We start from the raw sequence: 14,027 nt of genomic DNA, 5'->3' as shown, positions 1-14,027 counted from the left end.
GTACAGAACTAAAGTTTCTAAGATCTTAAAAACAAAATTTTGTAGACTTTGGATTACATCGCCAGTATGATGCAATGAAAAAATCAGTTTTGTTTTGACTGTGAGCGGAGAAAGAGAAGCCACCAACTGAATGAGTGAGAGGTAAGTGAAAGAACGAACGAAGTTGGAGTCTTCCGAGGAAAACAACTGGGGCGCTTTGAAACAGCTGCGCTCTCTAGAGGCTAAGCTTGGGGCAGAATCATGGTGGTGAATTTATATTTTACTTGGTTTGGTTGATTTTACAGAACTGATGACTATAAACTCAAATCAAATAAACGGCTGATCTCAGACTTATGGTCATTCAGGGCAACGAGGATCTAAAAATCCTCTGCAGTATAATTTTACTGGGGGAGTACCCCCACATTCACTGGTAAGGCGTCAATTTTTATCAGAGACTGATTGTCATGCAGATATTACAATGCTACTTTTAGTATGATGATGGGGAGACAAGACTGTAGCGTAATTAATGTGGTATCAGAGAGAGAGGGGTGTGACTCTGCACCTTTTATCAAATATTCTAGCAAACTGAGTACGTCAGGGTTTGGTGATTTCCAAGCAGACCAGGTGAAGAGAAGCAAAATTGGTGCAATTTACTACAATTACATTTAGAACAAATGCCGTACATAAACAACGTGTTTTGAATATTACTCCGGATAAGATACAGTCAGTGTTTTAAAGTTATTCAAAATGTATGCCTTTTACTCATTAAAGTGTACAAATGAACTTAATTTCACAGCATAAATTTAGTGAACTGAGTTCAGTGCAAGGTATTTCACATGGTACTAATAAGACATAAAGATATTCCAATCGCATATAAAAGTAATTAATGAATTCTGATTACATATTTGAAATCATCAACAAATTACTCTAAATCTCTCCAGCAATAAATTTGTTGTCCGGTGTAAAGAAACACGAGTGTAAAATGTTTTTTTTTGTCATGTACTCATACTATATTCTTTTCTATTTCAGTTAAAGATTTTCGAAAGACACCACAGTTACCTTTGCATGATCGAGTAATTTCTGGACATTACCATAACACTACTAGTGATATCAATACACTCAAGTGGTTCAAGGACTAATGTACTTAAGAATAAGTATTAAGTGATCAACAACAGGTTAGAAACAGGATATTTAAGTTTTCGAGTTGTTTTGTGTGTATTTTTCTCACAGAAAAGCCACATTGAGCTATCTGTTGTATCTACCGAGGGAAATCGAGCCCTTGATTTTAGCGTTATAAATCCGTAGATTTACAGCTGTTCCAGCGGGGGACGTTCGAGCTGCTATAGAATAAGTTTTACGATTTCAAGAAAAAGTGTGAAGTGTGAAGTCTGTGAGAAGAAATCCGACGGTAGATTCACAATTTTCAGACTAGAAATTCCATTGTGGTGTCTAAAATCCTTGGTAGTATTTAAACGATGCATTTAGGGTTCACTGGATATATCCATTGGTTTCTGGTTGTATTTAATGTATTTGATGATGTCATGGTTTCATACTGCTGACATCTTAGGAGATAAAGTCTTTGTGCTAAAATGTTAGTATAAATGTGTGCAATTCTTCAAATTTATATCATTTACGTTTCACAGACTCCTGGTGAGCATCACTGAAAATACGAAACACAGACTTCGCTCTTTTAGAACTGATTACTACAGCAAGTTAGAGACAAATTAAAACTGACACATCTCTTGGCGAATTCAGTAGACTAAAGAAATTTTATTCAAACCAAGTAGATAAACGCTCACATATGGCAGTTGTAATAAAAAAGAAAGTAGAACACAAGACTGTAATAATGCAGAATTAAAAACTAGAAATAAATCAATACTTCAAACAAATAAAAACCATACACACAATAACCAAAATCACACCCAGAACGCTTAAGACTTGTGCCCCCGATAAATGGTGAAAAAAACAACAACAAAGAAGTGAAAAAAAGTTAAAACGTGGTTTGTTCTTCTGTTTCTTCTCTGTCTTGTTACCGGAATTGAAATTATGTAACGATATAACGACATCATTTTGGCGCTTTAAAACTCCTAAAAGACATTATAAAATCTTTGCCGCCTTATTTGGCTTCAATTATATTTAAGTATCGATTCGTACTAAGTTAATTGACTTAATGTTTAACTCTTAAATGGCGGCCATCATCATTCCCGCTGTTTAAAGGTTAAAAGTTTTTTTCTCAGTAAGCCGGAATTTACATATTTATACATAACATCCTATTTTAATCATGTGTTTTAAGAAGAAATCTATCAAAACAAGTGTTTCTAACTTGTAAAGAAATGTTAAAAGAATTAGTGATAATGGCCTAGTGTACAGCTTAACAACGTAATAAGTGTATTCACAGTTCCCTGACTAATTTATTATGAAGTAATTTAAGAAAAATTGACTTCGTCGTTTTATATCTTTAACGGGTATGTTCTTAACTAATACATAGTCCTCTCAGTGGTAATTTTCTTCAATATAATTTCAGCTGTTCTGTGATTCCAATCTATATTTCGTAAAAGATAAAGTACTTGGTACTGTGTGATTCGAGTGCTATATTTTGTGAAAAAAAAAAAAACACGAAGTATTTGTCTGCAGAAAGATTAAACTTTCAGTTTTTTATAAATCATTAATTATGGGTGATTTTAATTTCAGACATATAGATTGAGAAATGCTAGACAGAGTCTGATCATGTGAGTGAAAAGTGTTTTGGAAACTTTCCAAGATGGCTTTCTTCGCCAATTGGACAAGAACCTCTCGAAATTCTCTTTTAGATTTATTTTTAAGTTCTAATGTAGAAGTTGCTGAGAGCGTGGAAATGCATCAAAACAGTGATATTCTAATTACAAGTTTCCAAAAAAGCAAATTTTGAAAGGATACAATAAGAATTATTTGTTGTAAACTGGGTGGCTGAGTTACATGACGACACTGATCATATGTGGAAGATATTTCAGTATTCAAAAGAAATATATTCCTTACAGAAAGAAGAGGTTAACAGCAAGTAAAACCAAACAAAACTGGTTGGCTCACAGAGACTATGAAGAATTAAAATTGAAGAAAAGCATAAAAAAGATAAGAAATTTAAATTGACTGGTATGATAGTGAATTACAGGTATGATATAGTGAATTACAGGTATGATATATTGAATTACAGGTATGATATAGTGAATTACAGGTATGATATAGTGAATTACAGGTATGATATAGTGAATTACAGGTATGATATAGTGAATTACAGGTATGATATAGTGAATTACAGGTATGATATATTGAATTACAGGTATGATATAGTGAATTACAGGTATGATATAGTGAATTACAGGTATGATATACTGAATTACAGGTATGATATAGTGAATTACAGGTATGATATATTGAATTACAGGTATGATATAGTGAATTACAGGTATGATATATTGAATTACAGGTATGATATAGTGAATTACAGGTATGATATAGTGAATTACAGGTATGATAGTGAATTACAGGTATGATATAGTGAATTACAGGTATGATATATTGAATTACAGGTATGATATAGTGAATTACAGGTATGATAGTGAATTACAGGTATGATATATTGAATTACAGGTATGATATAGTGAATTACAGGTATGATATAGTGAATTACAGGTATGATATAGTGAATTACAGGTCATCAAGAAAGTTGATCAAACATGAAATTAGGACATCAAAAAAGATGTATGAAAAAAGAGCGGCTGAAATTGTAAAAATTAACAGTTAGGATTTACTTATGTACATTTATGGTAAACAAATTGTTAAGATGGAGATAGGACCCTTGAGGGATGATAAGGGAAGGCTTCTATCTTATTATTATGAGATAGCTGGTTATTAAATTATGTTTCTTTTTCAGTTTTTACCAATGAAGAATTAGGCAGTATTGATCGTCTTGATGAAACAAGATGGCTGCGAAAGTTCTGAGTTGGTTAAGAAATATTTGGAAAGTTTGAAAAAGAATAAAGGTCCTGTTGCTATATCTACAGAGGTCTTGAAGGAGATTAAAGACTGGATATGTGAGCTGCTATTTTTGTAAGTCCTTGAATAATAAGATACCAGAAGACTGGAAATTAACTAATGCTACTCCTAATAAAAGGTAATAGAAAATCTTCCAGTAATTATGGGGCTATTAGTCTTACATCAGTTGTGGGAAAGGTTTAGAAAGTCAGATAAAAGACACTTTGCAAAGTCATCTAATACAGTTTAGAATTTTATTAGATAGTCAACGTGGTTCCACTAAATCTTGCCTTTCAAATCTTTTGGCATTCTTTGGAAAAGTTGCTGCTTATTAGATGAGAGTAAGATGTATATTTGGTGTATGTGGATTTTCATATAGCCTTTAACAGGGTACTACATAAAAGGCTTGTAAAAATTATCTTTCTAGGTGTGGGAGATAAGTTAGGTAAGTGGATAGAACAGTGGCTGGATGGAAGAAAGCAGGGCTTATAAATGAAGTTAAGTCAAACTGGATTAATGTTGCATATGAGGATCAGCCTTAGGATATTTGCTCTTTTTGGAGATGAAGGAATGATTAATATGTTACTTATATTTCCTGATGATACTAAGGCTTCAGTTTTTTTTAACTAAAAAATGAACACTGCTGATTTACAAAAAGATTTAGATCACTTAGTAAGTTTGGCAAATAAATGGCAGTTGGATTTAAATCATAATAAGTGAAAGATAATGCATGTGGGTTATCATATGTGGGTTGAATTGAAAGAGAGGTTTATATTATGAGGTAAATACCTACAATAAACTTAGCATTTCAAACAAATTATTTAACCGTTTTCTTTAACTTATGTGCGCTACTGTTTTCATAATTTTTGTGAGTTATCATAGTTTGAATTAAAAGTAAAATTTGGATGTAAGTAACGTTAACAGTATCATGAAAAAAGGGTTCTTGTTGTGATGGTTAACCAGTCGCTTAAGCCATTCAAGCAGTGTACTGTTGTTTAAAATTATATATTTATGCCCATAGGTCCATTGTTCCTCCACGTTACATCATGTAAATCTATCTCTTTGGTACAAATAATTTTAGTCAATAAAATATAAAAGATATGATTCCTTGACTTTTCCATTGTATTTTGTTTCCAATAAATATTTTAAAATGTTACCTTTTATGAGTTGGAGAGAATACAACTCGTATTATGTAGGTTTTGATTTTTTAGGTGTAGAAACTTGGTGTAGACTTGACAGTGACTGAGACCACATATGCCTTAAGTGTGGGATTACTTGTTGTTTTAGAATTTAGAAGAGGCCATTATATAATATATTTATTTTGTACACAGCAAACTGTGGCAGCATATTAGCAGCCAAAACGTAAATAAAACCATTTAGTAATTAGCATCTAGTTATGAAAAAGTATATAACTGATAATGAACCTTAGATGGTTGTATAGGTAACAGTGACAATGGTTGATATTCTACAGTAAGTATTTAATATTCCAATTAAGTCTTGTCTTTAGTAAAACCTTTACTTTCTTAGCATTGTTCAAATAAAAGTGTACAATGCTCAAAAGCAACATAAATATGGATTCATGTTGCCCAAAAGTGAACAAAAGTTTGGTAAAATTATATAACAGGAGACACGACAACAGCGATAACAAATATAAATTACGTTAACCTAAAACACATTAATTTAAAAAAAAAAGACTAGATATCGTTCGTTATTTGACAAACTTTCTCAAATATATTCAAACATTTCATCATGTGTATGTTCTTCAGTTTTCATTTATGCTTTTTATGAAGCCGATTATTACATAAAATCTTGTCTAGTAGTTCAAATACAGAGTGGGACAAAAAGTTCTTTACGGTGATATTACTTGCTTTGTATTAACGAAAATATTTCGTGATCATTTGACACCAACTCAGTTATTGCTTATTACATAGTAACAGTTAGCATCGAAGCTATGTTCTAAATGAAACAACAGCTTAGTACTTTTGTTCCATTTAATAGAACACCTGTCGTTATGTAAATGACTTATGCTAAATAATACTAATAATAATTTTCTCCGAGAGAAAGGTCGTTAAGACAGAGTGCGAGCATAAGGTCCAAAAAATCTCACGTATCAGTAAAAGAACAACCATAGTTTTACCATTTAAACTATCTCTTTACGCCTGGAGCGGATACGAGTGACTAGTTTAGTAAAAAGAACATAAAGATATAAACTAGAGTTTAAAACTAGTATAAAACATTATAATTAAAAATAACAACAACAACCTACTTTTCGGTTTAGAGACAAGTTCTTTGTTTGTAGTTAAGCACAAAGCTGCACAGTGGGATATCTTTACTGTTCCTACAACTGGTATCGAAACTCAACTCGGCTTAAAGAGTTATAAGGCCTCAGACTTACCATTGTGCCACTGAGAGGTTTATATTATGAAGTAAATACTTACCTTAAACTTAGCATTTCAAACAAATTATTCAACCGTTTTATTTAACTTATGTGTTCTACTGTTTTCATAATTTATATTACAGTTATATTATTGAGTAACGTTCTCAAGTAAATCTGTTTATAAAACCCCAAATATTATTTTAGAACTGAAACCATTCTTTAGTTAATACATAACAAATACTAAATTAAAAGACGGACACACATACGAATATATATATTTATAAAGGAAGTATTGAGGCGACCTCTGGCCGGCAATGAATGAATTATCCTCCATCTAACAGCAGAAAACTCCAATAAACATTCCAACTTTTATAGGGGATTTTAAGGATCTCAGGAATTCTTCTATCATTTGAAATGTTTTGTTTACTTTATGAATGCTGTAGTTGTCCATTGCAAAAATTATTTCGTAGAGACGCCAAAACAGTGTAATCTTTCATAAAAATTAGAATCCACTTTCTAGTTCTTGTGTGTCTTCTTTGATGATGAAAATAACATCTTTGGTTGGCAGCAAGGAAAGTGGCTGCTTAATGTTGGACAGATGATGAGAAAATAACGTCTTTTGGTTGCCAACAAAGAAAGTGGCTGCTTAATATTACACCGATGATGAGAATAACGTCTTTCGTTGCCAACAAGGAAAGTGGCTGCTTAATGACTGGTTCACAAACATTTGTTTTGCAGGTATCACAACAGCTGTATTGGACATCCACATTTCCACGGTTTTAGATAGTGAGAATATCACTGAAAAAAAGAGGTTTGTATATCTATGGTTTCTTTCAGCATATGAAAGTGAGCTTGCAAATAACAACAGGTATATAGTATCCAAATTTTTTTTCTTCTATATTCATTTCAGTGTTTATTTTTAGATACTTAATGATACGAAAATATACGTTTACAATATCAAACAAACGTCGGATTTTCAAATAAAAGGTTAGCTGTTTACTAATTCTTGTGGATCACTGCACTGTTTAAACTTTAACTTAACGGTATATGATATGGTGTAATTACATGTATAAATTAACTAAATCATCCATAAAAGTTTGAGATTATTTAACATTTGTACTGATAGCAAAAGGGGGAACCACTATAATTACACAGCTTTGGATTCACAGTATCCCCGCCCAACGGTTTAATGATAAGCGTTATGTTGTTTTCTTTTCACCTTGAAAAATAAAGGGATCACATATCTTGTTGTTGGTGCTCCCCAGTGGCACAGCGGTATCTCTTCTGACTTACACCACAAGAAACCGACTTTCGATACCCGTGGTGGGCAGAGCATAAATTGATGGCTCTTTGTATGGCTCTGTGCTTAATTCCAAGCAAATAAAGAAATTATCTGTTAAATTGTGTACAAAGCTATATGAGAGATATCTGTAGTAGTCGTTTTTAGTTTTGAAGTGATAGACTTTGAGGGAAGGCAAGTAGTGACCAAATATAATTAATTAAGATGAATTGTTTGGATTGTTTTGGAATTTCGCACAAAGCTACTCGAGGGCTATCTGTGCTAGCCGTCCCTAATTTAGCAGTGTAAGACTAGAGGGAAGGCAGCTAGTCATCACCACCCACCGCCAACTCTTGGGCTACTCTTTTACCAACGAAAAGTGGGATTGACCGTCACATTATAACGCCCCCACGGCTGGGAGGGCGAGCATGTTTGGCGCGACTCGGGCGCGAACCCGCGACCCTCAGATTACGAAGCGCACGCCTTAACTCGCTAGGCCATGCCAGGCCTAATTAAGATGGATGAAACAACATTGAACTTGGGCTATATCGTCGTTACGATAACAGATGCAATATGCACGATGCAATAATAGCATTAGCAGTTGAGCTGTATAGTACAATTAATTTAGTTGTCCAGCAAATTAAAAAAAAACAGAAAAAAAAAACTCAGAGCCTGCTTTGCAAAATCACAAATTCAGGGTGTGGCCCCTGTCCTGGTATTTACTTAAAACTGCGAAAAATATAATTACTGACATGAAAGTTACGAGACTAAGAATCTGAAGTATTGTAGTTATAGCGACATAAATAATTTCTGTAAAAAATTAATATGGTACTTGTCTCATTCAAACAGCCTACAGAGGACTATGTTTACTTACATCTTATATAGACTCTGAAGAGAGGGTTAATAGCATCATAGAAAAGCTATAGAAATATGGTACTTGTCATTCAAAGTATCAACCAGTTTCTCTCTTACCTTCTCCCCACGGGCCTAAAAGCTGTAGGATTTCCTGTATTGAAGCTCTTAAAGGATCCAAACGAGGTATGGTGGCCCACAGATTCAACTATTGTTTCTAGAATGTAGAACAACGTCTTATTAAGTTTATAATGTGTTCCAATAAGACGGTAATTCATTAAGGACAAATTTATAGCTCTAACTGTTATAAAGAACGTTTAGATGTAGTTTGTTTGTTTTTGAATTTCGCGCAAACCTACACAAGGGCTATCTGCGCTGGCCGTCCCAAATTTAGCAGTGTGAGACTAGAGGGCCTTCATCAGCTAGTGATCACCAACCATCGCCAACTCTTTGGCTACTCTTTTACCAACGAATAGTGGGATTGACCGTCACATTATAACGCCCTCACGGCTGAATGGGCGAGGATGTTTGGTACGACGGGGATTCGAACCCGCGACCCTCACATCACGAGTCGAATGCCTTAACCACCTGGTCATGCCGGGCCTTTAGATGTAGTACACATGAATAGCAACAAACCAAACTATCATAGGATATACTGAATGTGTTTTCCGTAATTTTCCATCAGAATAAAAAATTCATTCTAAAACATAGCTACTGGAGGACTACAGCCTGTTTAAGACAGTGTTTAAGGTTCTTTATCTCAATTTTTATGTAAATTGCTATTTTAGTATTTATGAAGGAAAAAAGAGAAATGCGAGCAACGCTAATTTTTGCTAAAGCAAAAGCGAAATAATATATTTTAATAATATATTCTAATAATATATATTTAGACACTCTTTACTACAACTAATCTTTTCAGATGACCATAGGATCCTCAATCTAACTAAGATGAAACTTTTGTTGTCCTAGACCAAGTAGTTTTCAAGATAAAATCTCTATAGATAATCGCTTTTCTTTAAAATCACCCAATAAATGAAAACGTGTTTAACGCTCAAAATAACGGTTTTGCTTTAATGGTTCCAGCTTTCAAGCTGTTCTTTCCCATGGTGCTTTACTTAAAGCCTCTACTAAACTGAAGAAGAGGATGAAAAAAATATTTAATGTTGGTTTCACTCACTACAAAGTAATGTTTGAAAAGTTTGTTATTGTTTTTTACACATTATGTGAAAATTTAAAAAAAAATTCATAATAAGCTTGTAATGGTGGAAGGAACTGTTTTGTAAAGTTAAAGCACCTTCAAAGTTAATATTGGGACACATTCAACAACACAACAGTTTGTGTGTACTTAAGCACAAAGCTGCACAATGAGCTATCTGTGCAGTGTTCATCACCAGTATTAAAACCTGATTTTTAGCGTTATAAACCTCATCACTGAACCACTGGGAAACGAAGAACTTAATCAATTCCTACAAAGCTTTATTTTAAATATAAACAAATAATTTTGGTTAAAGTATTAAAGGCCAAACATGAAGTGCCTTTGCACGACATGGTGGTTAAGGTGCTCGACTCGCAATCTGAGAGTCGTGGTTTTAATTTTCCTTCACCTAACTCGGTTACCCTTTCACTCTTTTACCAATTGTTAGTTATCAGAAACTTTGTTATCAATAGATATGAATATTTTTGTTTTAGTATATTATGCAAATATTCACAAAATTATTTGTTTTTATGTTTATAATTGTAGTAAATTATTATATCATGGCAACGTTTACTATAAAATGTCCGAACTGGTTCTTTATTACGTCTGAGAAAAAACGAAAAATTTATTCGCCGATTTATCTATTGGATTCACTGTTTGATACTATTTTATGTGGAACTTGGGGTTAAGGAGGTATGAGCCAGGTTCGAATCTATATATAACCACAAAATAATTCTTGCATTTGAGGCTGTCAGTGGATTATAAGAGTAAATGTCAATTTAATAGCGTGAATGATGGATGGTAGTAGTTCAGTGTTAGGGGTGGCGGCAGATTGCCTCAACAGCTTTACTATGGATACAAAACAAATACATAATCTCTATGATTGGTAACACATGATGAACTGAACAAGACAGTTCAAATGGCACAGAACGTTGTTTGCTTTTAACATAAAAGCTTTTAAGAAACATCTACGAAAACAAAGCGACGCTTTACTAATCTGAACATTTCTTGGTCTTTCTAAAGTCAGAAAGACAAAATTGTTCCCAATAGGTCCTAGGTCTTTTTTTTAAGTCATAAAGTCAAATCTAAAGTATTATGTTGAAATTATTATAAGATGGAGCAATTTATTTTTAGTAATGTTCTGACGCATGACTGATTTAAAGTGTTGTTTGGTAGTGTGTAACCTGCTTGACTGCGGATTAGACAGTAAAAAATATCTCACTGAACGAGCAAAGAACTGTCGTCTGTGGAGATAGTATAACGATAAACTTCAATCTAACTTTTCAGTTAAGAAAGGTCGAAAATTATGCATCGAGGGCTGCTGACTGGTTTAAAAATACCAAATAACAAAATCAATGTTGCAACTATTAGTTTTTGCCTTTTTCCAACGCATTTTGTTTAGTTAAGACCTGCACTTAATATGTGAATCAAAATAAAAACTTAATCGCTTGAAGTTAGATTAAAATCAAAAATTAAGGTTTGCTTGTGATGTGCTGAAAATATCGATTCTTAGCAGTGCGTCTATATTACGTCTAATCCCAAACTACTGAAATACATAAATATATCTTATCGCTTATAAATTATTATTTAACAGTAATTGTTTAACAAAATATTTTGCACTGGAAACAGAATAAAAACACCAACAAAGTAAAACACAGAGACTGCTATCTGTACTAGCTGAAATACATATCTGTTCCTTAATAACCGGCCAGACATGTCCAGGTGGTTAGAGCACTCAACTCGTAATATGAGAGTCACTGGTTCGAATCCCGGTCACACCAAACAAGCTCGTCCCTTCACCTGTGGGGGCGTTATAATGTGACGGTCAATCCTACTATTCGTTGGTAAAAGAGTAGCCAAAGAGTTGGCGGTTGGCAGTGATGACTAGCTGCCTTCCCTACAATCTTAAGCTGCTAAATTAGGGATGGTTAGGATAGCGCAAAATTACAAACAAACAAACAAACCAGAAAGTGCTAGTTGTTATTCGTCTTAATTTAAGCCACTAATTTTTAATTTGTACGCTTTTGAAGCTAATAATACCACTATTTTTTTAAAACTTCGATTATTTTTTTAAAAATAAGTTTATAACAAAGGTTTAAAAACAAGGAACAAGAAAAAAGAAGAAATATGACCAAAGATTAAGCTAAAAAATCCAATTTAAAAAGTTATCTTGACAAACTATTGATCATATTTTTTCTCACTGCACTGAACCCAAATTTCGTTTCTTCATCTGGAGTAATGATAACTTACCTTCAATGTTATCATTGGAAGATTTTTCGAAGTTTTCTCCTTCAAATATTTGAGATTCCATATCTTGGTGTCTAACATCAGCCATTGCTGGGCACATTACTTCTTTAAAATGACTTAAGTACAGCTTTGAGTCTTTCGTGTTAAGCGTGTTTTCTCGTGGTAGTCTGTATTCATAGGAATCGTTAGAAGTTAAGGATACGGTATTCTCAGGAAACTTGCTTCTAATCACTCCGTTTTCTCTGAAAGTTGAGGATAGAGAGAAGCTCGGTTGTCTTGTCGAGGTACATGGGAGAACCACATCTCCTGGTGCACGTAACACACGAGTACCTTCAAAATTTAGAGTTGAATCGGCCTTGGTGGGGCTTGATGTCTTTGAATCAGGACTAGGATGCCAGTGGTCAGCGTAATTGGAAACTAATCCATTGTTAGTAACGAATCCTTCTGCCATATCAAATTTGTAGCAGCGTTCTTTCATATTTGAGGTTAAAGGGTTACATGATTCCAAAGATGTAGATTTTTCTATCAAAGATACTCCAGTAGGCATTGTTTGATTTGAACTTTTCAAGGAGGTAGAACTGTCCGAATTTAATTGAGAAGAACATTTCATAGTCAGGGGACTCTCTAACATTGCGCGGTGAGGATATTTCAGGGTCTGAGGATTGTCTGGCATGTACTGGGGAGGACGTTTTAGAGCAGGGGGACTATCTGAGGTGGCAGTATGAGCTAGCGACCAGATCTTTGGCCGTGAGTTTGGAGAACCAGGACTAGCCATATTTTGACAGGCCGTTGACCCAGGGGAAGGTATGTGCTGGTGATACGTTCTACTGGCTGATGGCAGCGCAAACTGCTTGTTCTCTAAGGACAGATTCTGGGGCGAAGAGTGATCCAAAATTTCTCGGAAAGTAGAGTTGTAATTTTCTTCTTCGGTCTTATCCTTTGTTGGTCTGTCTTCAGGATCTTTGTTCAATGAAAGTGGTGGTGTAGACACTCGATCAACTATATTAGGTAGAAAACCACTGATATAATCAAAATAGCCTGTATACATGCATTATAATTATATCTCAATACTCATCAGCTATCATCTTACATTTAATACGACATATAGTATTAGAATATGCTTAAATAAATTAGTTGTTAAAGTTCAGAGTGAATTCAGTTTAAGTGAAACGAGTTTGTCGTAGTTATTTAAACCTACATCATGACTCTTAAAGGACTGCGAATTTAGACAGTGTTAATTAAGCTTCACTTAGCGCTTGTAAGATGACCGCACATAATATCAGCAGATGTACTACTAGTCACTGAAGGTGTACTAATAAGGTGGTGGAAGAAGAAATTGTTTCACACGTGACTGTAAATCTCTTTAGTTCTTACTTCACACGAGGTTGAAGGAAATATTGTTTATATGAAGAGTTAGAGGAAATATCTTGATTTTTTTGTGAAATCACTGACAACTTTATAGGTAAATGTTAAGTGGTTGGAGCAAAGGGCACTGAAAACATTTTTAATTGTTCAAACAACTTAGTAGACTTGCTTTAACTTTACTCTTCTATAACTGTGTAAAATTAGTGTGCATGTGATTACACTGATATATAGTTATGACTCCTCTTCCTGTTAATCTATTGTTCAGAGTGAACCATCCCTGGTGTCTCACAAAAAATACCAACTTCAAAAAACACGACTATATTATTATAACTAGATATAACTTATCTCAAGTGACTGATCTACCTTCTTCACGCTTGTCTCATTCAAGTTTGTTATTTTCTCAAGTTGAAGAAGGAAAATAGAAAATAACGATTACACCATGGGAACTTATGAAACACTTACAATCGCGATAATTTCTAGTTTGTCACATCTAAACGTTTGGTTTATTTTTTATAGATACGCAATTTTCAATATAAAAATCGCACTGAATGAGACAGAATGCAACAATATTGTATGTTTAATGGTCTGATAATGGTTTTCTGTTGAGTATGTCTCAGGTTTAGGTTTTTGTTTTTCAGGAAATGTAGTAGTCGTATATTTCATGTAGAGTTACATGTTAGTCTGCCTGCCTAGCTACATTACAGGTTCTATTATTGCCACAT

At 33.8% G+C, this 14,027-nt stretch overlaps 1 protein-coding gene across 3 annotated transcripts in view; it reads right to left on the bottom strand.

Annotated features, from left to right (window-relative positions):
- Positions 1 to 1,729: 1,729 nt before the first annotated feature.
- Positions 1,730 to 14,027, bottom strand: part of LOC143238228 (uncharacterized) — a 43,843-nt gene continuing 31,545 nt past the window's right edge. For 2 of the 3 annotated variants that reach the window (XM_076478281.1, XM_076478282.1), the window contains exons 5-6: positions 11,944 to 12,939; positions 1,730 to 7,165 (exon numbers count right to left, since the gene is read on the bottom strand). In XM_076478281.1, coding sequence (XP_076334396.1) covers positions 7,020 to 7,165; positions 11,944 to 12,939 — 1,142 coding nt within the window. In that variant the 3' untranslated portion in view covers positions 1,730 to 7,019. Of the gene's footprint in view, positions 7,166 to 8,618; positions 8,716 to 11,943; positions 12,940 to 14,027 lie in introns of all 3 variants that reach the window. The other variant, XM_076478283.1, reaches the window with a different exon arrangement.

Source organism: Tachypleus tridentatus, chromosome 13 (genome assembly GCF_004210375.1).
Source record: "Tachypleus tridentatus isolate NWPU-2018 chromosome 13, ASM421037v1, whole genome shotgun sequence".
Lineage (NCBI taxonomy): Eukaryota > Metazoa > Arthropoda > Merostomata > Xiphosura > Limulidae > Tachypleus > Tachypleus tridentatus.
Note: the sequence above shows the minus strand (reverse complement) of the source record. Positions and strands in the feature narration are given on the sequence as shown.